The sequence below is a fragment of the Bombina bombina genome, chromosome 5, assembly GCF_027579735.1.
Source record: "Bombina bombina isolate aBomBom1 chromosome 5, aBomBom1.pri, whole genome shotgun sequence".
Lineage (NCBI taxonomy): Eukaryota > Metazoa > Chordata > Amphibia > Anura > Bombinatoridae > Bombina > Bombina bombina.
The window spans coordinates 802,369,648-802,396,362 of record NC_069503.1 but is presented as its reverse complement, the minus strand read 5'-3'; the positions used below and the strand labels follow the sequence as shown (position 1 = coordinate 802,396,362).

Sequence of the window (26,715 nt, the reverse complement as noted above, 5' to 3'; positions counted from 1 at the left end):
TAAAGCAGAATTATATCAATATAGTGCTTAAGTAAGAGATTTCACCAAAGCATGCAATGATCCTTATACAAATATACGATAAAGATCAGAGAATATTTATGTTTTGAATTATTTAGGATATTTGCTGCTATATAAATATTCGCTCAGCTATTTATATATTATATGGAATCGCTACACTGATATTAAGTTCTCCGTGTACATTATTTACCATCATTACTGCTAGCGTAATATCCTTTAATCATATTGAGTCCTGTGGAATTAAGTTAACCACTATTACAATAAGGTTATTACCTCTAGGCTGTGATTAAGTCAGCCTAAGGATAGTGATAGCAACTACTAACTGTGATCACTATTACAACTATTAGTCCTTTGAGCATCAAACTGCCCAGCAGCACTTTTTATATCAGAGAGGTAAATGCACTTGAGAAAATCTGTTTTCCCCATACACTCAACATATTGACATAACTTTGCAATTTGCTATTATTGAGGAACGTTACAACCTTTAATAATAACTAAACTAAGTCATTAGACGATATACAAATATCCGTTTAAAGGGGTAGTCAATGTCTGGTATACCATTATATGGTGTTACACACCTATTCTTATAATTTGACTTAGATTTGACCTAAGAGCAGCGGTTACTTGCTAATAGAACTAGAATAAGAGTTATCATACAGTAAGTAGTAGCACTTTATTAACCATACACAATTATTTATTGGGTTAATATAATTAAATTTAGTGCTCAACCACAAGTATAACTCCTTCATTATCTGGTTCATTCTACAAATCTGAGACGCCAATCATATTGCAATAACTGACTGATCAACAAATATTACTAACAAGGTCAGAGTATCTCAGACTAATTATACAATACTACCTATTAGTTCTCTAGTGTTTTTAAATACACCCAGTTTTTAATAAAGTTCTATTAAAGTGTTTATGTTTTTAATGTGTCAATTTTTTCACACACAACACGCCACACCTCTATGAACTCATGAGGGGGTGAGTGCTTTCAAGTGTACACTTTTTGTTGACTACTTGGTCACTAACTCTGCATTGTGTTCAAGTACACAGCACCCAAGGGCATCAAATAATAAATATAAGGCTATTTCTTTGATTATTACTAGCCCATCCCTCTTCACTTTAGTAGTGCCATCACACTTTCTCTCCCTCAGAGATTCACTCTTGCCACCTATCAGCTATCCATATCCCAGGTGTAGAGAACTGGGATTCGGATTTTCTAAGTCGACAGACTTTTCATCTGGGGGAGTGGGAACTCCACCAGGAGGTATTTGCACAATTGGTTCAACGTGGGTCGAACCAGAACTGGATCTCATGGCGTCTCGCCAGAACGCCAAACTTCCTTGTTACGGATCCAGGTCCAGGGACCCCAAGGCAACGCTGATAGATGCTCTAGCAGCGCCTTGGTCCTTCAACCTGGCTTATGTGTTTCCACCGTTTCCTCTGCTCCCTCGTCTGATTGCCAAGATCAAGCAGGAGAGAGCATCAGTGATTTTTGATAGCACCTGCGTGGCCACGCAGGACTTGGTATGCAGATCTGGTGGACATGTCATCCCTTCACCATGGACTCTGCCTCTGAGACAGGACCTTCTACTTCAGGGTCCTTTCAACCATCCAAATCTAATTTCTCTGAGACTGACTGCCTGGAGATTGAACGCTTGATTTTATCAAAGCGTGGCTTCTCCAAGTCAGTCATTGATACCTTAATTCAGGCACGAAAGCCTGTCACCAGGAAAATCTATCATAAGATATGGCGTAAATATCTTTATTGGTGTGAATCCAAGGGTTCCTCATGGAGTAAAGTCAGGATTCCCAGGATATTATCTTTTCTCCAAGAAGGATTGGATAAGGGATTATCAGCTAGTTCCTTAAAGGGACAGATTTCGGCTCTGTCTATTCTTTTGCACAAGCGTCTGGCGGATGCTCCAGACGTTTTGTCAGGCTTTAGTTAGAATCAAGCCTGTGTTTAAACCAGTTGTTCCGCCATGGAGTTTAAATTTGGTTCTTAAAGTTCTCCAAGGAGTTCCGTTTGAACCTCTTCATTCCATAGATATCAAGATTTTATCTTGGAAAATTTTGTTTTTGGTAGCTATTTCCTCAGCTCGTAGAGTTTCCGAGTTATCTGCCTTACAGTTTGATTCCCCTTATCTGATCTTCCATGCAGATAAGGTAGTCTTGCGTACTAAACCTGGGTTTTTACCTAAGGTGGTATCTAATAAGAATATCAATCAGGAGAATGTTGTTCCGTCATTGTGTCCTAATCCTTCTTCAAAGAAGGAACGTCTATTACACAATCTTGACGTGGTTCGTGTTTTAAAGTTTTATTTACAAGCTACTAAAGATTTTCGTCAAACATCTGCTTTGTTTGTTGTCTACTCTGGACAGAGGAGAGGCAAAAAGGCTTAGGCGATTTGTCTTTCTTTTTTGGCTGAGAAGTATAATACGCTTAGCTTATGAGGACTGCTGGCCAGCAGCCTCCTGAAAGGATTACAGCTCATTCTACTAGAGCTGTGGCTTCCACATGGGCTTTTAAAAATGAGGCTTCTGTTGAATAGATTTGCAAGGCGGCGACTTGGTCTTCGCTTCATACTTTTTCAAAGTTTTATAAATTTGATACTTTTGCTTCTTCGGAGGCTATTTTTACAGGCAGTGGTACCTTCCGTTTAAGTACCTGCCTTGTCCCTCCCTTCATCCGTGTACTTTAGCTTTGGTATTGGTATCCCACAAGTAATGGATGATCCGTGGACTGGATACACCTTACAAGAGAAAACATAATTTATGCTTACCTGATAAATTTATTTCTCTTGTGGTGTATCCAGTCCACAGCCCGCCCTGTCATTTTAAGGCAGGTATATTTTATTTTTAATCTACAGTCACCACTGCACCCTATGGTTTCTCCTTTCTCTTGCTTGTCTTCGGTCGAATGACTGGAGATGGCAGGAAGGGGAGGGGCTATATAGACAGCTCTGCTGTGGGTGATCCTCTTGCAGCTTTCTGTTGGGAAGGAGAATGATCCGTGGACTGGATACACCACAAGAGAAATAAATTTATCAGGTAAGCATAAATTATGTTTTTGGCTATCTCTTCTGCTAGAAGAGTTTCCGAATTATCTGCTCTTTTTTGTAAGTCTCCTTTTCTGATTTTTCATCAGGATAAGGCGGTTTTGCGAACTTCATTTAAATTTTTACCTAAGGTGGTGAATTCTAACAACATTAGTAGAGAGATTGTAGTTCCTTCATTGTGTCCTAATCCTAAGAATTCTAAGGAAACATTGTTGCATTCTTTGGATGTGGTTAGAGCTTTGAAATATTATGTTGAAGCTACTAAAGATTTCCGAAAGACTTCTAGTCTATTTGTTATCTTTTCTGGTTCTAGGAAAGGTCAGAAGGCTTCTGCCATTTCTTTGGCATCGTGGTTAAAGCCTTTGATTCATCATGCTTATGTTGAGTCGGGTAGAACTCCGCCTCAAAGGATTACAGCTCATTCAACTAGGTCAGTCTCTATTCCTGGGCATTTAGGAATGAAGCTTCGGTTGATCAGATTTGCAAAGCAGCAACTTGGTCTTCTTTGCATACTTTTACTAAATTCTATCATTTTGATGTGTTTTCTTCCTCAGAAGCAGTCTTTGGTAGAAAAGTACTTCAGGCAGCTGTTTCAGTTTGATTCTTCTGCTTATATTTTCAGTTTTTTTCATTATAAGATTTAAACTTTGTTTTGGGTGTGGATTATTTTTCAGCGGAATTGGCTGTCTTTATTTTATCCCTCCCTCTCTAGTGACTCTTGCGTGGAAGATCCACATCTTGGGTAGTCATTATCCCATACGTCACTAGCTCATGGACTCTTGCTAATTACATGAAAGAAAACATAATTTATGTAAGAACTTACCTGATAAATTCATTTCTTGCATATTAGCAAGAGTCCATGAGGCCCGCCCTTTTTGTGGTGGTTATGATTTTTTTGTATAAAGCACAATTATTCCAATTCCTTATTTTTTATGCTTTCGCACTTTTTTCTTATCACCCCACTTCTTGGCTATTCGTTAAACTGATTTGTGGGTGTGGTGAGGGGTGTATTTATAGGCATTTTGAGGTTTGGGAAACTTTGCCCCTCCTGGTAGGAATGTATATCCCATACGTCACTAGCTCATGAACTCTTGCTAATATGAAAGAAATGAATTTATCAGGTAAGTTCTTACATAAATTATGTTTTTCTAAACCAACTATGTAGTCTAAGTGTATAAAGCATGCAGTAATAATTTACAAGTGTATATTTATACAAGTGTGAGCATTATATAAACAGACAACACAAAAGGTCTCACTGAAAGGAAAGCAATTGCTCTAGAGAATGGCTAACTATGCAAGTATGCAATACGTTTATAAAAATGCTATAACCTAATCAAAAATGTCTTTTTTATGTTAGTGCTGTGGAAAATACAGAATGTAATGTTGAGAATACCTCATTAGATGTTCTTCCTGTGAAAGGCCCTCAAGGACCACATTTAAGTGCTAGTGAACCTACATGGGACTGTGTCAACTCTCAGCAAGCCTGGAGTGTTCAACCTGAGCATCTTGTATTGGCAGCTCCTTCAATTAGTATGTATTTTCATTTAAAGCACAAATGTCCACTTGTTCTTTTAATTTATTCTATGTTTTTTGCTTTTGATGTGTGTTTAAATTTGTGTACATTATTCATGTTTACTAAGGAAAAAACAACTTTCCATTTTACATGTATTTGTACTAGCTCCTCCTAGTAGTGCATTGCTTCTCCTAGGTATGCCTTTTAACAATTGAATACCAAGCATTCAAAGCAAATTAGAGAGTCATGAGAACATTTAGTGGTTTCATGATCCTTTAAGCCTGTCATGCATACAATACTATTAGGGCCAGATGTTTAAAAATATCCCTGTAGGCTGTTTCTCTGTGGACTAAAATAAGGATTCGAACATATTGCTAGGAAGGTTTTTTGTATAGAATTAATGTTTCTGTAGAAGAAAAAAATACGTACTCTAATTCAGGAACTCCAACAATTTCAGATTTTCATTTATAATTAATATTGTTTTTCATTGCAGTTTAAAAGCAAATATTCCAGTTCAGTTGGCCTTTTTCTTATGTAGTTTGTATATGCACATATGTTAGAATAGAAGCAAAATGATTGGCCACACAGTCATGCTGTGACCCTCTAATTGCACTATATCCTTCTTTTTGCAATATTAGGTTGAGATGTTGGGAATGTAAACGCTATTGGGTAATAGGTTATGTCCATAGAACCAGCTTTATAGCATATTTAAAGGGACATGAAACCCAACGTTTTTCTTTTATGATTCAAATAGAGCATACATTTTTAAAAAGCTTTCCAATTTATGTCTTTGGTTATGAATTTTGCCTCATTCTCTTAGTATCCATTATTTAATGAGGAGCAATGCACCACTGGGAGCTAGCTGAAAACTCTGTTAAGCCAATGACAATCAACATCTAGCTCCCAGTTCCTCAGCCTTCATAGGTATGCTTTTCAATAAAGGATACACAGAGCACAAAGAAAATTAGATTAATAGAAGTAGATTGAAAATGTTTACAGTTGTATGCTCTATCTGAATCATGAAATAAAAATGTTTTATGACCATTCTTGGGCAGGAAGTTCCCATTTGAAAATGGTTTGATTGTGACCTTACATGGTCTGCACACCATTGAGGTAAAGAGTGTATATCGTGTTTTTGTTCTCAAAACACCCTGGATAGTTTGTTGTTTTCAGCATTTTCTGTAAGCTTTAGTTCAGAGCTGCCGGGCCAGCACCTTTTGGCATCATCCATTATTCAACATCACTTGTGTGCTTTAGTTTAAGTTCTTTCTGTGTCACAGCAGAAATTGAGATTGAGGGTTGTAAAGATGCTGCCTATTCTAACCAATCCAGATTTGGTGATCACCTGTTATAATCTAATCTTTCTGTGTTTAATGAGAGAGAGGGAGTTGGTGTGATGTTCTGCTGCTGTAGCCCATCTGCTTCAAGGCTCAATGTTCTACATTTAGAGATGCCATTCTGAACACCAATGTATTTACAGATTGTATATGAGTGTTTGTTTTTGTTCTCAAAACTCCTACACATCGAATTGTTAAGCTATAGTTCAGAGCTGCAGGGCTAACAAGTTTGGCACCATCAATTTTACCAGACCACTTCAAATATAAGTATTTTCCATTCTAATTTTTAGTCTAAACCTCTGGACCACGTCAGCATTTTTTTTATTAGCTTATAAATCTGAATTTGTTATTGCTGTGCTGTGGCAGAAGTTTCTTAAGGGTTTCTTTGGTGGATTTAAAATCCTCCCTTTCTGAAACCAAAAGGGAAATCCCTTGGGTTTCCCACATAATCTAGTATTTAGTTTCCTTGAGTTATCTAGTAAGTTGCATCCCTTAAAGGGACACTGAACCCAAATGTTTTTCTTTTGTGATTCAGATAGAGCAGCAATTTTGAGCAACTTTCTAATTTACTCCTATTATCAAATGTTCTTCATTCTCTTGGTATCTTTATTCGAAAAGCAAGAATGTAAGTTTAGATGCCAGACCATTTTTGGTGAACAACCTGGGTTGTTCTTGCTGATTGGTGGATTGATTTAACCAACCAATAGACAAGTGCTGTCCAGGGTACTGAACCAAAAACTTAGATGCAAATAAAGATAGCAAGAGAAAGAAGAAAAATTGATATTATGAGTAAATTAGAAAGTTGCTTAAAATAGCATGCTCTTTCTGAATCACAAAAGAACAAATTTGGGTTCAGTGTCCCTTTAAGGAGAGCCCTCAGTCTGCTTATTTCTTTCATAAGATGGTGAGAGTCCACGAGCCATTACATGTGCCGTTAAAGTCCAGTCCTATAGGAGGAGGCAAACATCTCACATAACACAGCTTAAGTCCCTCCCACTTTCTCATGATTCCTTAGTCAATTTTTGCCTCCACCAAGGATTGATGATATAACTTGAACTGCTGATCTACCTGTCAATTGAATGTGAAACCCATTATCCTCAGATTACCTACAAACAGGGCAGAGGCATGGAAACAAGCTCAGCCAGGCATCTTCTCCCAGTGTGCAGATGTCATCAGACCCCCCAGGTTAAATGTGGACATTCCCACTAATACCCTAGTCTACCCTAGTCTACCCTAGTCTACAGATCTTTGGCACCATACTTTCACTGCCTTGGATAGGCCCATCTTCTGGATGCAGACTTCTGTAGTGCTGATATCGGCTTTGTGTACGGACATAATTTAAACTCCTCCCCACACAGCTTGTTTTTTAGCTACAGCCCCTAGTGAGTGACTGATAGCCTAGAGAGTTTAGGAAACAAAAAAAGTATGTCAGTCCCCCTGCCCTCCTAGCTCATTAGACATTATTAAAACACATTTACAGTTCAAGTTTATACATCACTAATCTAATCTAGCTCTTGGTTGTTTTTCAGTGTAGCATATTTCTCACAGATGTTTGCCTACTCAAAATTGCAGAAGGCCTGTGCCCTTTACAACAATCTATTTTTCCTACAGTGCTTCAGTGCATGGATGTAGTTGGTCTCATGGTATCAGTTTTAGAAGTCATACATTTTGCCAGATTTCCTTTACATCCTTTGCAGCATCAAATGTTGCAACAATGGAAAGGAGATTGCAACAACCTGACTCAGAAGATCTCTGTAGATTTCAAGACAAGACAATCTCTAATTTGGTGGCAGACTTACCAATCATTGATTCAGGGACCCTCATTTCTCCTGTTAAGTGTAGTCAGTCCACGGGTCATCCATTACTTATGGAATATTTCTCTTCCTAACAGGAAACTGCAAGAGAATTACCCAGCAGAGCTTGCTATATAGCTCCTCGCCTCACCTGTCATACTCAGTCATTCTCTTGCAGCTTAACAGATAGGAAGCTGTGAGAGATCTGTGGTGTTTTTTAACTTAGTTTTATTTCTACAATCAAAAGTTTGTTATTTTTAAATGGCACCGGAGTGTGCTGTTTATTCTCAGGCAGCATTAGAAGAAGAATCTGCCTGGGTTTTTTTCTATGGCCTTAGCAGACGTAACTAAGACCCACTAGCTGTTTCTCATCTGAGGAAAAGTGAGGTAACTTCAGAGAAGGGGAATAGCATGCAGGGCCCCCCTGCAACAAATAGGTATGTGCAGTAAATTATTTTCTGAGGAATGGAATTGACTGAGAAAATACTGCTGATGCCATTGTAAAGTAAGTTCAGCCTTAAATGCAGTGATAGCGACTGGTATTAGGCTGATGTGTGTGTGTGTGTGTGTGTGTGTGTGTGTGTGTGCACTGAATGTATTTTCTAAGGAATGGAATTGACTCTGAAAATACTGTTAATACTGAAATAATGTATGAGCCTTAACTGCAGTAAAAGCGACTGGTAGCAGGCTTATTAATAATAATACATAACTTTCAAATGTATGTTTAAAACGTTTACTGGCATGTTAATCGTTTTTTGTGAGGTACTTGGTGATAAAACTTATTGGGGCTTGATTTTTACCACATGGCCATTTTTGTTTTCTGCATAGAAACAGTTTCTGAGCTTCCCCACTGTTGTAATATGAGTGGGAGGGGCCTATTTTAGCGCTTTTTTGCGCAGTAAAAATTCAGTCACAATCTGTCTACTTCATCCTCCATGATCCAGATCGTCTCTAGAGAGCTCAGGGGTCTTCAAAATCCATTTTGAGGGAGGTAATCAGTCACAGTAGTCCTGTGACAGTGTATTTGACTGTGAGAAAAACGTTAATTATATAATTGTTATCCGTTTTTGGGTACTAAGGGGTTGATCATCCATTTGCTGGTGGGTGCAATCCTTTGCTAACTTAATACATTTACTGTGAAAATTTGGTTGCTATAACTAAGGATTTTCGTCAAACTTCTTCCCTGTTTGTCGTTTACTCTGGACAGAGGAGAGGTCAAAAGGCTTCGGCTACCTCTCTCTCTTTTTGGATTCGTAGCATAATACGATTAGCCTATGAGACTGCTGGACAGCAGCCTCCTGAAAGGATTACAGCTCATTCTACTAGAGCTGTGGCTTCCACCTGGGCCTTTAAAAATGAGGCCTCTGTTGAACAGATTTGCAAGGCTGCGACTTGGTCTTCGCTTCACACTTTTTCAAAATTTTACAAATTTGACACTTTTGCTTCCTCGGAGGCTGTGTTTGGGAGAAAGGTACTTCAGGCAGTGGTTCCTTCTGTTTAATGTTCCTGCTTTGTCCCTCCCTTCATCCGTGTACTTTAGCTTTGGTATTGGTATTCCATAAGTAATGGATGACCCGTGGACTGACTACACTTAACAGGAGAAAATATAATTTATGCTTACCTGATAAATTCCTTTCTCCTGTAGTGTAGTCAGTCCACGGCCCGCCCTGTTTTTACGGCAGGTCTAAATTTTAATTAAACTCCAGTCACCACTGTACCCTATGGTTCCTCCTTTCTCGTATGCTTGGTCGAATGACTGAGTATGACAGGTGAGGGGAGGAGCTATATAGCAAGCTCTGCTGGGTAATTCTCTTGCAGTTTCCTGTTAGGAAGAGAAATATTCCATAAGTAATGGATGACCCGTGGACTGACTACACTACAGGAGAAAGGAATTTATCAGGTAAGCATAAATTATGTTTTCTCCATAGAAATGGTGTTGTAATCACCACCGATGCCAGCCTGCTGGGTTGTGGTTCAGTCTTGGATTCCCGGAGAGTGCAGGAAGTTTAGTTTTCTCTGGGAGGCGAGGTTATAGATCAACATTTTGTGAAATCTATAGTGCTCTCCAGAGTTGACCCTTATTACAACAGGAGTCTTTTCTAAGGTTTCAGTCAGACAATGTAACAGCAGTGGCTTACATCAATCACCAAGGTGGTACTTAAATCGCCCTTCATTCTGATTTACAGATTTCCTTCTTTTGTGTTACTATCCAGGATAATAGCCAGGATACAACTCTGAAAAAAAATCAGTTTCTGATTGCTTCGGCATGGACTTGCAGATCTGGTACAAGTGTCCTTCAGTCAGCCTTGGCACCTTTTTTTATCAGCAAGGACCTTCTCTCTGAAGGTCCCTTCTTCTATCAAGACCTCAAATCTCTCAATAGCAAGTTACACGAATACTTGATTTTGTATTAACAATGTTTTTCAGACCTAGTGATAGACACTTTGATTCAAGCAAGAAACCATCGGCTAGATTACAAGATTTGTCGGTAAGTCTGTGTGGTGCCAACGAGCAGTTTATGCTCATTGCTCACTTACAGACTGCGCTGGTATTACGGGTTTTTACAAACCCGGCATTAGGCGCAGAAAAGTGAGCGGAGAGCAAAATTTTGCTCCACATCTCACCTCAATACCAGCTGCTTACAGTAGAGGTGAGCTGGCTAAACGTGCTTGTGCACGATTTCCCCATAGGAATCAATGGGGGAGAGCCGGCTGAAAGAAAACCTAACACCTGCAAAAAAGCAGCGTTCAGCTCCTAACGCAGCCCCATTGATTCCTATGGGGAAATAACATTTATGTCTACACCTAGCACCCTAACATGAACCCCGAGTCTAACACCCCTAATATTACACTTATTAACCCCTAATCTGCTACCCCCAACATCGCCGACACCTACATTATATTTATTAACCCCTAATCTGCAGCCCCCAATGTCGCCACAACCTACCTACAATTAACCCCTAATCTGCCGCCCCCAACGTTGCCGCCACTATATTAAAGTTATTAACCCCTAAAACTAAGTCTAACACTAACCCCCCTAACTTAAATATAATTTAAATAAATCTAAATCAAATTACTACAATTAACTAAATTGTTCCTATTTAAAACTAAATACTTACCTATAAAATAAACCCTAAGATAGCTACAATATAACTAATAGTTACATTGTAGCTCGCTTAGGGTTTATTTTTATTTTACAGGCAACTTTGTATTTATTTTAACTAGGTACAATAGTTATTAAATAGTTTTTAACTATTTAATAGCTACCTAGTTAAAATAAAGACACATTTACCTGTAAAATAAAACCTAACCTAAGTTACAATTACACCTAACACTACACTATAATTAAATTAATTCCCTACATTAACTACAATTAAATACAATTATCTGAAGTACGAAAAAAAAACCACAATTACAGAAAATAATAAAATAATTACAATTTTTTTTTAAACTAATTACACCTAATCTAATCCCCCTAATAAAATTAAAAGCCCCCCAAAATAATAAAAAGCCCTACCCTATACTAAATTACAAATAGCCCTTAAAAGGGCCTTTTGCGGGGCATTGCCCCAAAGTAATCAGCTCTTTTACCTGTAAAAAAAAAAGTACAATAACCCCCCAACATTAAAACCCACCACCAACACACACAACGCTACTCTAAAACCCACCCTATCCCCCCTTAATAAAAACTAACACTAACCCCTTGAAGATCACCCTACCTTGAGAAGTCTTCACCCAACCGGGCCGAAGTCCTCAACGCAGCCGGACGAAGTGGTCCTCCAGACGGGCAGAAGTCTTCATCCAAGCCAGGAAGAAGAGGTCCTCCAGACGGGCAGAAGTCTTCATCTAGACGGCATCTTCTATCTTCATCCATCCGGCGCGGAGCGGGTCCATCTTCAAGACATCCGACGCGGAGCATACTCTTCCTCCTTGGAACAGCCAATAGGATTGCATCTGCCAATAGGATTTCTCTTGTAAGGTGTATCCAGTCCACGGATCATCCATTACTTGTGGGATATTCTCCTTCCCAACAGGAAGCTGCAAGAGGATCACCCACAGCAGAGCTGTCTATATAGCTCCTCCTCTAACTGCCACTCCCAGTCATTCTCTTTCAGCTCTCAACAAGAAAGGAAGTAGCTAGAGAGATGTGGTGTTTTTATTTAGTTTATCTTCAATCAAATGTTTGTTATTTTCAAATGGTACCGGAGTTGTACTATTTTAGCCTCAGGCAGAAAGTAGAAGAGTCTGCCTGTGGTCTTTGATGATCTTAGCAGGTTGTAACTAAGATCCATTGCTGTTCTCACACATAACTGAAGAGAGAGGTAACTTCAGCTGGGGGAATGGCGTGCAGGGTCTCCTGCTATGAGGTATGTGCAGTTTAAATTTTTCTAGAGAAATGAATATGCTAGAAAATGCTGTTAATACCGGATTTATTTAAGGTAAGCCTGATTACAGTGATTTAATAACGACTAGTATCATGCTTGCTGTAAAAGGTAATATTCTTATTACTTTCTCACACTACTGAAAAATAAAACGTTTGCTTGAAGTGTTTAAACGTTTTTTTTTTTTATACATATTGGTGATAAAACTTTATTGGGGCCCAGTTTTTTCCACATGGCTGGCTAGATTTTGCCTAGGGATAGTTTTGTTAGGCCCTCTCACTGTGAATACAGGTTGGGAGGGGCCTATTTTCGCGCCTAAATGCGCATTAGATTTTGCAGCTTAAAACATCCAGTTTCCCTGAAGGAGTCCCCTGAACACTTAGGACCTCTCTAAAGGGTTTTTGTGCCTTTCAAAGTCGTTATATAGGGCCACAGCAGAGCTGTGGCAGTTTGTTGTGACTGTTGAAAAACGTTTATATCGTTTTTTTGATCCGGTTTTGAAACTAAGAGGTTAATCATCCATATGCAAGTGGGTGCAATGCTCTGTTAGTCTATTATACACACTGTAACAATTTCGTAAGATTTACTGCTTTTTATCACTGTTTTTCAATTTCTGACAAAATTTGTTTCTCTTAAAGGCACAGTACCGTTTTTATTTTTTGCTTGTTTACATTTATCAAAGTGTTTTCCAAGCTTGCTGGTCTCATTGCTAGTCTGTTTAAACATGTCTGACATAGAGGAAACTCCTTGTTCTTTATGTTTAGAAGCCATTGTGGAACCCCCTCTTAGAATGTGTACCAAATGTACTGATTTTACTTTAAGTTATAAAGATCATATTCTGTCTTTAAAAGATTTATCACCAGAGGAAACTGACAAGGGGGAAGTTATGCCGACTAACTCGCCCCATGTGTCAGAACCTTTGACTCCTGCTCAAGGGACTCCCGCTCAAGAGGCGCCAAGTACATCTAGCGTGCCCATGGCGTTTACTTTACAAGACATGGCGGCAGTTATGGATCATAGCCTTACAGCGGTATTGTCCAAACTACCAGGAAAGCGAGACAGCTCTGGGGCTAGAAAAAATACAGAGCACTCTGACTCTTTAGTAGCTATGTCTGATATCCCCTCACAATATGCAGAAGCTGAGGCAGGAGAGCTTCTTTCTGTGGGTGATTTTTCTGACTCAGGGAAGATGCTTCAACCTGATTCTGATATGTCAACATTTAAGTTTAAGCTTGAACACCTCCGCGTGTTGCTCAGGGAGGTTTTAGCTACTCTGGATGACTGTGACACCATTATAGTGCCAGATAAATTGTGTAGATTGGATAAATACTATGCAGTGCCCGTTTACACTGATGTTTTTCCAATACCTAAAAGGTTTTCAGAAATTATTACTAAGGAATGGGATAGACCAGGTGTACCGTTCTCTCCCCCTCCTATTTTTAAGAAAATGTTTCCAATAGATGCCGCTACACGGGACTTATGGCAAACGGTCCCTAAGGACAGTTGTGCTTTCCTAGATCCAATGGACAATGTTGAATAAACATTAAGAAAATGTTTATTCAACAAGGTTTTATTCTCCAGCCTCTTGCATGCATTGCCCCGGTCACTGCTGCTGCGGCCTTCTGGTTTGAGTCTCTGGAAGAGGCCTTACAGGTAGAAACTCCATTAGATGATATACTTGACAAGCTTAAAGCGCTTAAGCTAGCCAATTTATTTGTTTCTGACGCCGTTGTTCATTTAACTAAACTAACGGCTAAGAACTCAGGTTTTGCTATTCAGGCGCGTAGGGCGCTATGGCTTAAATCCTGGTCAGCTGACATTACTTCAAAGTCTAAGCTTCTCAATATTCCCTTCAAGGGGCAGACCCTATTCGGGCCTGGACTGAAGGAGATCATTTCTGATATTACTGAAGGAAAAGGTCATGCCCTTCCTCAGGATAGGTCTAACAAATTAAGGACCAAACAAACTAATTTTCGTGCCTTTCGAAACTTTAAGACGAGCGCAGCATCATCTTCCTCTAATACAAAAGAAGAGGGAAATTTTGCCCAGTCCAAGCCGGTCTGGAGTCCTAACCAGGCTTGGAACAAAGGTAAACAGGCCAAGAAGTCTGCTGCTGCCTCTAAGACAGCATGAAAGATTTGCCCCCGATCCAGTAACGGATCTAGTAGGGGGCAGACTTTCTCTCTTCGCCCAGGCTTGGGCACGAGACGTCCAGGATCCCTGGGCGTTGGAAATTGTGTCCCAGGGATATCTTCTGGACTTCAAAGCTTCTTCCCCAAAAGGAAGATTTCACCTTTCACAATTATCTGCAGACCAGATAAAGAGAGAGGCATTCTTACATTGTGTTCAAGACCTCCTAGTTATGGGAGTGATTAACCGAGTTCCAAAGGAGGAACAGGGACAAGGATTCTATTCAAATCTATTTGTGGTTCCCAAGAAAGAGGGAACCTTCAGACCAATCTTAGATCTCAAGATCCTAAACAAATTTCTCAGGGTCCCATCTTTCAAGATGGAGACTATTCGAACCATCCTACCTATGATCCAGGAGGGTCAATACATGACTACCGTGGACTTAAAGGATGCTTATCTTCACATTCCGATACACAAAGATCATCATCGGTTTCTCAGGTTCGCCTTCCTAGACAGGCATTACCAGTTTGTGGCTCTTCCCTTTGGGTTAGCTACGGCACCAAGAATCTTTACGAAGGTTCTGGGGTCACTTCTGGCGGTCCTACGGCCGCGGGGCATAGCAGTAGCCCCTTACTTAGACGACATTCTGATACAGGCGTCAAATTTCCAAATTGCCAAGTCCCATACGGACATTGTTCTGGCATTCCTAAAGTCTCATGGGTGGAAAGTGAACGAAAAGAAGAGTTCTCTATCCCCTCTCACAAGAGTTTCCTTCCTGTGAACTCTGATAGATTCTGTAGAAATGAGGATTTACCTGACAGAGGCCAGGTTGTCAAAACTTCTAAATTCTTGCCGTGTTCTTTATTCTACTTCTCGCCCTTCGGTGACTCAGTGTATGGAAGTAATCGGCTTAATGGTAGCGGCAATGGCCTACATCTCAGACCGCTGCAACTCTGCATGCTCAGTCAGTGGAATGGGGATTACACAGATTTGTCCCCTCTACTAAATCTGGATCAAGAGACCAGGGATTCTCTTCTCTGGTGGCTATCTCGGGTCCATCTGTCCAAAGGTATGACCTTCCGCAGGCCAGATTGGACAATAGTAACAACAGATGCCAGCCTTCTAGGCTGGGGGGCAGTCTGGAACTCCCTGAAGGCTCAGGGATCGTGGACTCAGGAGGAGACCCTCCTCCCAATAAACATTCTGGAACTAAGAGCTATATTCAATGCTCTTCAAGCTTGGCCTCAGCTAGCGACAATGAGGTTCATCAGATTTCAGTCGGACAACATCACGACTGGGGCTTACATCAACCATCAAGGGGGAACGCGGAGTTCCCTAGCGATGTAGGAAGTTTCAAAGATAATTCGTTGGGCAGAGATTCACTCTTGCCACCTATCAGCTATCCATATCCCAGGAGTAGAGAACTGGGAGGCGGATTTTCTAAGTCGACAGACTTTTCATCCGGGGGAGTGGGAGCTCCATCCGGAGGTGTTTGCACAGTTGATTCAACGTTGGGGCAAACCAGAACTGGATCTCATGGCGTCTCGCCAGAACGCCAAGCTTCCTTGTTACGGATCCAGGTCCAGGGATCCCAAGGCAGCGCTGATAGATGCTCTAGCAGCGCCTTGGTCCTTCAACAACCTGGCTTATGTGTTTCCACTGTTTCCTCTGCTCCCTCGTCTGATTGCCAAGGTCAAGCAGGAGAGAGCATCAGTGATTTTGATAGCACCTGCGTGGCCACGCAGGACTTGGTATGCAGATCTGGTGGACATGTCATCCACCATGGACTCTGCCTCTGAGGCAGGACCTTCTACTTCAGGGTCCTTTCAACCATCCAAATCTAATTTCTCTGCGGCTGACTGCTTGGAGATTGAACGCTTGATTTTATCAAAGCGTGGTTTCTGCGAGTCGGTCATTGATACCTTAATACAGGCGCGAAAGCCTGTCACCAGGAAAATGTATCATAAGATATGGTGTAAAATATCTTCATTGGTGTGAATCCAAGGGTTACTCATGGAGTAAGGTCAGGATTCCTAGGATATTATCTTTTCTCCAAGATGGATTGGAGAAGGGTTTGTCAGCAAGTTCCTTAAAGGGACAGATTTTGCTCTGTTTATTCTTTTGCACAAACATCTGGCTGAGGTTCCAGACGTGCAGGCGTTTTGTCAGGCTTTAGTCAGAATTAAGCCTGTGTTTAAACCTGTTGCTCCGCCTTGGAGTTTAAATTTAGTTCTTAAGGTTCTTCAAGGGGTTCTGTTTGAACCTTTGCATTCCATAGATATTAAGCTCTTATCTTGGAAAGTTTTGTTTTTATTAGCTATCTCCTCGGCTCAAAGAGTTTCGGAGTTATCTGCTTTACAATGTGATTCTCCTTATCTCATTTTTCATTCCGATAAGGTAGTGTTATGTACCAAACCTGGTTTTCTACCTAAGGTGGTATCTAATAAAAATATCAGTCAGGAGATTGTTGTTCCGTCACTGTGTCCTAATCCTTCTTCAAAGAAGGAACGTCTTTTACACAATTTTGACGTGGTTCGTGCTTTAAAGTTTTATTTACAAGCTACTAAAGGTTTTTGTCAAACATATGCATTGTTTGTTGTCTACTCTGGACAGAGGAGAGGCCAAAAGGCTTCGGCAACTTCTCTTTCTTTTTGGCTAAGGAGTATAATACGCTTAGCTTATGAGACTGCTGGCCAGCAGCCTCCTGAAAGGATTACAGCTCATTCTACTAGAGCGGTAGCTTCCACATGGGCTTTTAAGAATGAGGCTTCTGTTGAACAGATTTGTAAGGCGGCGACTTGGTCCTAGCTTCATACTTTTTCAAAATTCTATAAATTTGATACTTTTGCTTCTTCGGAGGCTATTTTTGGGAGAAAGGTTTTGCAGGCAGTGGTGCCTTCCGTTTAAGCACCTGCCTTGTCCCTCCCTTCATCCGTGTCCTATAGCTTTGGTATTGGTATCCCACAAGTAATGGATGATCCGTGGACTGGATACACCTTACAAGAGAAAACAAAATTTATGCTTACCTGATAAATTTATTTCTCTTGTGGTGTATCCAGTCCACAGCCCGCCCTGTCATTTTAAGGCAGGTGTGTTTTATTTTTAAACTACAGTCACCACTGCACCCTATGGTTTCTCCTTTCTCTTGCTTGTCTTCAGTCGAATGACTGGGAGTGGCAGTTAGAGGAGGAGCTATATAGACAGCTCTGCTGAGGGTGATCCTCTTGCAGCTTCCTGTTGGGAAGGAGAATATCCCACAAGTAATGGATGATCCGAGGACTGGATACACCACAAGAGAAATAAATTTATCAGGTAAGCATAAATTTTGTTTTTTTCTACCTTAACTCCGATTGGCTGATAGAATTCTATCAGCCAATTGGAATTGAAGGGACGCCATCTTGGATGACGTCATTTAAAGGAACCTTCATTCAGTCGTCGGATCAAGAAGGAAGAGGATGCTCCGCGTCGGATGGATGAAGATAGAAGATGCCCTCTTGATGAAGACTTCTGCCCATCTGGAGGACTTCTTCCCGGCTTGGATGAAGACTTCTGCCTGTCTGGAGGACCACTTCGCACGGCTTTGTTGAGGACTTCGGCCCGGTTGGGTGAAGACTTCTCAAGGTAGGGTGATCTTCAGGGGTTAGTGTTAAGTTTTATTAAGGGGGAATTGGGTGGGTTTTAGAGTAGGGTTGGGTGTGTGGGTGGTGGGTTTTAATGTTGGGGAGGTATTGTACTTTTATTTTCAGGTAAAAGAGCTGATTACTTTGGAACAATGCCCCACAAAAGGCCCTTTTAAGAGCTATTTGTAATTTAGTATAGGGTAGGGCTTTTTATTATTTTGGGGGGCATTTTTATTTTATTAGGGGGATTAGATTAGGTGTAATTAGTTTAAAAAAACTTGTAATTATTTTATTGTTTTCTGTAATTTAGTCAGGGTGGGGGGTTTCCGTACTTTAGATAATTGTATTTAATTGTAGTTAATGTAGGGAATTCATTTAATTATAGTGTAGTGTTAGGTGTAATTGTAACTTAGGTTAGGTTTTATTTTACAGGTAAATTTGTCTTTATTTTAACTAGGTAGCTATTAAATAGTTAATAACTATTTAGTAACTATTGTACCTAGTTAAAATAAATACAAAGTTGCCTGTAAAAAATAAAAATAAACCCTGAGATAGCTACAATGTAACTATTGGTTATATTGTAGCTAGCATAGGGTTTATTTTATAGGTAATTATTTAGTTTTAAATAGGAATAATTTAGTTAATTGTAGTAATTTTATTTAGATTTTTTTAAATTATATTTAAGTTTAGGGGGTGTTAGGGGTAGACTTAGATTTAGGGGTTAATACATTTAATATAGTTGCGGCGACGTTGGGGGCGGCAGATTAGAGGTTAATAAATGTAGGTAGGTGTCGGCGATGTTAGGGACGGCAGATTAGGGGTTAATAAAATGTAACTAGTGTTTGCGATGCGGGAGTGCGGCGGTTTAGGGGTTAATATATTTATTATAGTGGCGGCGATGTCCGGTTTGGCAGATTAGGGTTTAAAAATTTTATTTTAGTGTTTGCGATGTGGGGGGCCTCGGTTTAGGGGTTAATAGGTACTTTTTAGCACTTTAGTTAAGAGTTTTATGCTACGGCGTTAGCCCATAAAACTCTTAACTACTGACTTTAAAATGCGGTACCAGTCTTGACAGGAGTACCGCTCATTTCTCTTACATTGGTGTATCCAGTCCACAGATTCATCCTTACTTGTGGGATATTCTCAATCCCTACAGGAAGTGGCAAAGAGAGCACACAGCAGAGCTGTCCATATAGCTCCCCTCAGGCTCCGCCCCCCAGTCATTCTCTTTGCCGCTCTAACAAGTAGCATCTCCACGGGAGTGTAAAGGGAATGTGGTGTTAGTTTGTAGTTTTTTATTTCTTCAATCAAAAGTTTGTTATTTTAAAATAGTGCCGGTTTGTACTATTAACTCTGAGGCACAAAATGATGAAGATTTCTGCTGAGAGGAATATGATTTTAGCACCTTGTAACTAAAATCCATTGCTGTTCCCACGCAGGACTGTTGAGTACCAGAGAACTTCAGTTGGGGGGAACAGTTTGCAGGCTTAACTGCTATAAGGTATGTTCAGTCAATATTTTCTAGTCAAGACTTAGTAATGCTGGAAGACTGACAGAATCCCCATGCGGGGAAGGTAAGCCATATTCTGAGACTTAGTATAGAAGGAAGGCTTATTGAAAGGGCTCAATACACTGGTGGACACTGTTAAGGGGCAATCGATTATTTTTTAAGATAATCTGACATTATACAAGTTTTATATTGCATTTAAAACACTTTTTGGGGTTTTATTCCGCATGGCATATATTTAGACACCTATTTTGGCTTGGGAAGGCCCCACAAACTCCTGAGGGAAGATGGAGGGGGCCTGAATTTCGCGCCTCAGTTGCGCAGTTGATTTTACAAACAGCTTCATGCAGATACATGTGAAGGGTCCAAAGATTACTTGAGGACTTCAGAGAGGCTTATTTTCGATCAAAACGAATCTCCAAGGAAGGTAGGACCACAGCAAAGGCTGTGGCATGGTTAATTTGCTCCGGTTTGGGCAGTAGGGGGTCAATTGACTTGAAATTTACTGTGCAATCCTTTCAAAGCATTAGGATCATATGGTGAAAATTTCATAAAGATTGGATGATTTTTGGAGGTTTAGTAAAAAAGTATGCGCTTTTTATTATTTAAAGGCACAGTACTGTTTTTTCAAAATTGTATTTTACTGTATTTGAGTGCTGTCTAAGTCTGTTTAACATGTCTGAGCCTACAGATAGACCTTGTTCTATGTGTTTAAAAGCCATGGCGGTCCCCCCTTTACATTTATGTTTAAAGTGTGCTAACATATCCAAACATTTTAAAGACCATGCAGTGACACTTAAAAATGTGGCCCAAGATGATTCTTTAACGGAAGGTAATGAGGATAGCCCTCCTTCCTCTCCCCATGTGTCGGCACCAGTTACGCCCGCGCAAGCGATGCCTAGTACCTCTAGCGCATTGGCCCTTATTACATTGCAACAATTAGCAGCAGTCATGGATAATTCCCTTGCAGCATTTCTATCCAAACTGCCTGTTTTTCCTAAAAAGCGTGATAGCTCAGTTTTAAGAACAGAGGATGAACAATCAGAAGTTTTGGATAATTTATCTGTTGTACCCTCACAACCCTCTGATGTGGCGATGAGGGATGTACTGTCTGAGGGAGGAATTTGTGACGCAGGTAAAATTTCTCAGCGGGCAGAATCAGATTTCTTAGCGTTTAAATTTATGCTGGAACACCTCCGCGTACTGCTTAAGGAGGTTTTAGCTACGCTGGATGATTGTGACCCTATGGTGGTCCCATAAAAATTGTATAAAATGGACAAGTTTTTAGAAGTCCCTGTATACACTGATGCGTTTCCGATCCCTAAGAGGGTGGCGGATATTGTGACTAGGGAGTGGGAGAGACCAGGCGTGCCTTTTGTTTCCCCCCCTATCTTTAAGAAAATGTTCCCCATAACTGACCCCAGGCGGGACGCGTGGCAGGCGGTCCCTAAGGTAGAGGGAGCAGTTTCAACACTAGCTAAGCGCTCAACTATACCAATAGAAGACAGTTGTGTTTTCAAAGATCCTATGGATAACAAATTAGAAGGGTTACTAAAGAAAATATTTGTTCAACAAGGTATCCTCCTTCAACCAATTGCCTGCATTATTCCTGTAACTACTGCAGCGGCTTTTTGGTTGAGGCGCTGGAGGAGTCGCTCCAGAGGGAGACTTCATATGACAAAGTCATGGATAGAATTCATGCTCTAAAGCTGGTTAATTCTTTCATTACAGATGCCGCTTTACAATTAACTAAATTAGCGACGAAAAATTCTGTTTTTGCCATTGTGGCGCGAAGAGCGCTCTGGCTCAAATCATGGTCGGCTGACGTGTCGTCCAAAACAAAATTACTTAATATTCCTTTCAAGGGGAAGACCCTATTCGGGCCAGAGTTGAAAGAAATTATTTCAGATATCACTGGGGGAAAGGGCCATGCCCTTCCACAAGATATACCTTTTAAAGCTTAAAACAAGGCTAATTTGCGCTCCTTTCGCAACTTCAGGAGCGGACCTGCTTCAACCTCTGCAACCGCAAAGCAAGAGGGTAACTTTTCCCAGCCCAAAGCAACATGAAAGCCTTTGCAGGGCTGGAACATGGGTAAACAGGACAAGAAGCCTGCTGCTGCTACCAAGACAGCATGAAAGGGTAGCCCCCGCTCCGGGACCGGATCTAGTAGGGGGCAGACTTTCTCTCTTTGCTCAGGCTTGGGCAAGAGATGTTCCAGATCCCTGGGCATTAGAAATTGTTGCTCAAGGGTATTTTCTAGAATGCAAAGACTCTCCCCCAAGGGGAAGGTTCCACATTTCTCGTTTGTCTTCAGACCAGACAAAGAAACAGCGTTCTTACGCTGTGTAGAAGATCTTCTAAAGATGGGAGTGATACACCCAGTTCCAACTGCTGAGCAAGTACTGGGTTTTTACTCAAACCTGTTTGTAGTTCCCAAAAAGGAAGGAACTTTCAGGCCAATCCTGGATTTAAAAATTCTAAACAAATTCCTCAGAGTTCCATCATTCAAAATGGAAACCATTCGGACAATCTTACCATTGATCCACTAAGATCAATATATGACTACTGTGGATTTAAAGGATGTGTACCTACATATTCCTATCCACAAAGATCACCATCAGTTCCTAAGGTTTGCCTTTCTGGACAAGAATTTTCACAAAGGTGCTAGGGTCCATTCTAGCGGTACTAAGACCGCGGGGCATTGCAGTAGCACCTTATCTGGACGACATATTAATTCAGGCGTCGTCTTTTCAAAGAGCCAATGCTCATACAGAAATAGTTCTGGCCTTTCTAAGGTCTCACAGGTGGAAGGTGAACATCGAAAAAAGTTCTCTGTCCCCGCTCACAAGGGTTCCCTTCCTGGGAACGCTAATAGACTCGGTAGAAATGAAATGAATATTTCTGACTGAGGTCAGGAAGTTAAAACTTTTAACTACTTGCCGAGTTCTTCATTCTGTTCCTCGGCCTTCTGTAGCTCAGTGCATGGAGGTAATCGGGTTAATGGTTGCGGCAATGGACGTTGTTCCCTTTGCCAGAATTCATCTCAGACCACTGCAGCTGTGCATGCTCTAACTGTGGAATGGGGATTATGCAGATTGTCTCCTTAGATACAAATGGACCAGAAAACCAGAGATTATCTTCTCTGGTGGTTGTCTCAGGATCACCTGTCTCAGGGAATGTGCTTCCGCAGACCAGAGTGGATCATTGTCACGACCGATTCCAGTCTGTTAGGCTGGGGTGCGGTCTGGGACTCCCTGAAAGCTCAGGGCCTATGGTCTCGGGAAGAGTCTCTTCTCCCGATAAACATTTTGGAACTGAGAGCGATATTCAACACGCTCCAGGCATGGCCTCAACTAGCGGAGGCCAGGTTCATCAGGTTTCAGTCGGACAACATCACGACTGTAGCGTACATCAATCATCAGGGAGGAACAAAGAGTTCCCTAGCGATGAAGGAAGTATCCAAGATCATCAAATGGGCGGAGGATCACTCCTGCCATCTATCTGCAATTCACATCCCAGGAATAGACAACTGGGAGGCGGATTTTCGGAGTCGTCAGACTTTTCACCCGGGGGAGTAGGAACTCCTTCCAGAGGTTTTTGCTCAGCTTACCCAGCTATGGAGTATTCCAGAGTTGGATCTGATGGCGTCCCGTCAGAACTCCAAACTTTCTCTTTACGGATCCAGGTCCAGGGACCCCAAGGCGGCATTGATAGATGCTTTAGTAGCGCCTTGGTCCTTCAATCTGGCTTATGTTTTTCCACCGTTTCCCCTTCTCCCTCGTCTGATAGCCAGAATCAAACAGGAGAAGGCTTCGGTAATTTTGATAGCGCCTGCGTGGCCACGCAGGACTTGGTATGCAGACCTAGTGGACATGTCATCTGTTCCACCATGGACACTGCCATCGAGGCAGAATCTTCTAATTCAAGGTCCATTCAAGCATCCAAATCTAGTTCTCTGCAACTGACGGCTTGGAGATTGAACGCTTAATTCTATCTAAGCGTGGGTTCTCTGGATCAGTTATAGATACTTTGATCCAGGCTAGAAAGCCTGTCACCAGGAAGATTTACCATAAGATATGGCGGAAATATCTTTGTTGGTGTGAATCCAAGGGTTACTCGTGGAGTAAGATTAGGATTCCTAGGATTTTGTAATTTCTCCAAGAAGGATTGGAGAAAGGATTGTCAGCTAGTTCCTTAAAGGGACAGATATCTGCTCTGTCTATTCTGTTACACAGGCGTCTGGCGGAAGTACCAGACGTTCAAGCGTTTGCATAGGCTTTAGTCAGAATCAAGCCTGTCTATAAACCTGTGGCTCCTCCATGGAGTCTAAATTTAGTTCTTTCAGTCGTTCAAGGGGTTCCGTTTGAACCTTTACATTCCATAGATATTAAGTGATTATCTTGGAAAGTTTTGTTTTTGGTAACTATTTCTTCTGCTCGAAGAGTTACAGAATTTTTGCTTTGCAGTGTAATTCACCCTATCTGGTGTTTCATGCAGATAAGGTTGTTTTGCGTACAAAACCTGGTTTCCTTCCGAAAGTGGTTTCTAATAAGAATATTAACCAGGAAATCATTGTTCCTTCTCTGTGTCCTAATTCAGTTTCTAAGAAGGAACGGCTGTTACACAATCTTGATGTGGTTCGTGCTTTAAAATTCTATTTAAAAGCAACTAAAGATTTCAGACACACGTCATCCTTGTTTGTTGTCTATTCTGGTAAGAGGAGAGGTCAAAAAGCTATCGCTTCCTCTCTTTCCTTTTGGCTTAAAAGCATTATCCGATTGACTTATGAGACTGCTGGACAGCAGCCTCCTGAACGAATTACAGCTCTTTCCACCAGAGCTGTGGCTTCCACATGGGCTTTCAAGAATGAGGCTTCTGTTGAACAGATTTGTAAAGCAGCGACTTGGTCTTCACTGCATACTTTTGCCAAATTTTACAAATTCGATACTTTTGCTTCTTCGGAGGCTATTTTTTGGGAGAAGGTTTTGCAAGTAGTGGTGCCTTCCGTTTAGGTTACCTGACTTGTTCCCTCCCTTCATCCGTGTCCTAAAGCTTTGGTATTGGTTCCCACAAGTAAGGATGAATCCGTGGACTGGATACACCAATGTAAGAGAAAACAGAATTTATGCTTACCTGATAAATTTCTTTCTCTTACGGTGTATCCAGTCCATGGCCCGCCCTGGCAATTAAGTCAGGTTCAAATTTATTTTTTTGTAAAACTACAGTCACCACTGCACACTATGGTTCTCCTTTTTCTCCTAACCGTCGGTCGAATGACTGGGGGGGGGCGGAGCCTGAGGGGAGCTATATGGACAGCTCTGCTGTGTGCTCTCTTTGCTACTTCCTGTAGGGATTGAGAATATCCCACAAGTAAGGATGAATCTGTGGACTGGATACACCGTAAGAGAAAGAAATTTATCAGGCAAGCATAAATTCTGTTTTTTTTGAAGACTCGTAATACCGGCGTTAGGGAAATCCCATTGAAAAAATAGAATACGCAATTGACGTAAGTGAATTTGCGGTATTTTCAAGTCTGGCAAAAAAAGTGAGCGGTACACCTGTCATTTCAAGACTCGTAATACCAGCGGGCGTTAAAAAGCAGCGTTGGGACCTCTCAACGCTGCTTTTTAAGGCTAACGCAAGACTAGGCGCATGTTACTAAAAACACTTATCACAAAATCAGGAACGTTTTACTTTCCTGGTGTGAATCTAAGAATTACCATTGGAAAGGCCTTCCAATTCCTCAAATACTTTTGCAATTTTTGCAGGATGGTCTGGATTAGGGTTTATCAGCCAGTTTCTTTAAAGACCAAATCTCTGCATTTCCAGTCTTGTATGACAAGAAGATTAAGGGCTCCATGTACTAAAGCGTCAATTTTCTCGCAGACAACGTGTCTGGTCGACTCGCTCGAACTCGCAGCTAGCGAGATGCTGCCCGCCTGCCCGCCATATGTACTAAAAAACATCCTAAAAAATCTTGCCTCTAATCCGCATCGAGCGCAGGCGAATGATTCATACATCTGACGCCTCGCTAGTTGCGAATGTACTATTATTTGCTTACAACTTGTCAGTCATGTTTGTCCCACGTGACTGTAGGTGTCAGAAACGTCAGATTTGTCGCGGGAACTTATTGCAGCACTATATAAAGTACAATTTATCTATTTTGTCAGACTTCATAATTCCCGAACCTGAAGCTTTTCGAAGACTTATTTTTATTTAAAAATTAAGTATGGCTACTTCTCGATTCAATTCACAGACAAACAAATTGAAGAATCCACACTTCTCACAGCAGCAGAACCTGATTCTTGTTGATATGGTTCTCGACTCGTATGACTATTTATTTGGTTGTCGTGCGAAGCAAACTTCCAGTATCCGAAAAAAAAGTATCTGGACTTGTATCAGCAATGCTGTCAGTGCTCAGGGACCTGGGAAAAAGGACGTTGACCAGATAAAGAAAAGGTACAACGACATTAAAAGATTTGCCAAAGCCAAATTGGCAAAAGAAAAAAATTCTTCACATGCTACCGGAGGTGGAGCACCTTATGTTGCAGATCTGACCGAATACGAGCAGAGACTGGTGCAGCGTTTAGGCCCTGAAGTTATCGTCAGGATTACAGATGATTGTGATAGTGACCTAAGAAATACAACATTTAATAACTATAATAAATTTGTAGTATTTTAATTGAATGATGATCGTATTCTAATTATGTAGTAGATTGTTTTTATCCAAATAGTTATTAATTCAATATATTTTTGCCAATCGAATTTTTTTTGCGCCAATTTTAATTATGTAAAATATAGGCCTATTCTTGTTACATATTTGTTAAAAATTTATATTTCTATAATTCGAACAATATTAGAATTATTTAATTCCTCCTAAAGGGATACTTTTATTTATTCAGTGCGGTATATAATACAATATAATATTGACGTTTGATTTTTTGCATTTAAAATCCAAAAAACAAAATTGGATTAATTTTTCATAACTCCAAAAATTTTAAAATTCAATATTGAATGTCGATCCAGACGGAACCTTTGAATAACCTCTCTATCGGAAAGGGCATCTAAAGGAACCCTAGGAAGGAATACGCGCTGTACCTGTAATCTCCTTCTTCTAACCACATTTTCTATGGCATCAGGTTCACAAATTTGCCTTCTACCCCTGATTTGCATCAGACGAAGAATATACAGTTGAAGAAGTGTCTCCATGGCTAGCAGGATCAACAGTGAGTAAAGATTCAAGTGTATTCTCCCTCTTTTATATCAGTTGTACGCGTATGTTTTATAGACCCTATTGTTTATTATGGTGCTCGCCACCTATAAGCTGGCGAGGGATTTTTCACGAGGT

General features: G+C 40.8%; 1 protein-coding gene across 1 annotated transcript in view; it reads left to right on the top strand.

The window, feature by feature from the left end:
- CEP192 (centrosomal protein 192) overlaps positions 1-26,715 on the top strand; it is a 1,162,204-nt gene that overhangs the window by 913,626 nt on the left and 221,863 nt on the right. The window contains exon 35 of the mRNA XM_053715857.1: positions 4,441-4,613. Coding sequence (XP_053571832.1) covers positions 4,441-4,613 — 173 coding nt within the window. The remainder of the gene's footprint in view (positions 1-4,440; positions 4,614-26,715) is intronic.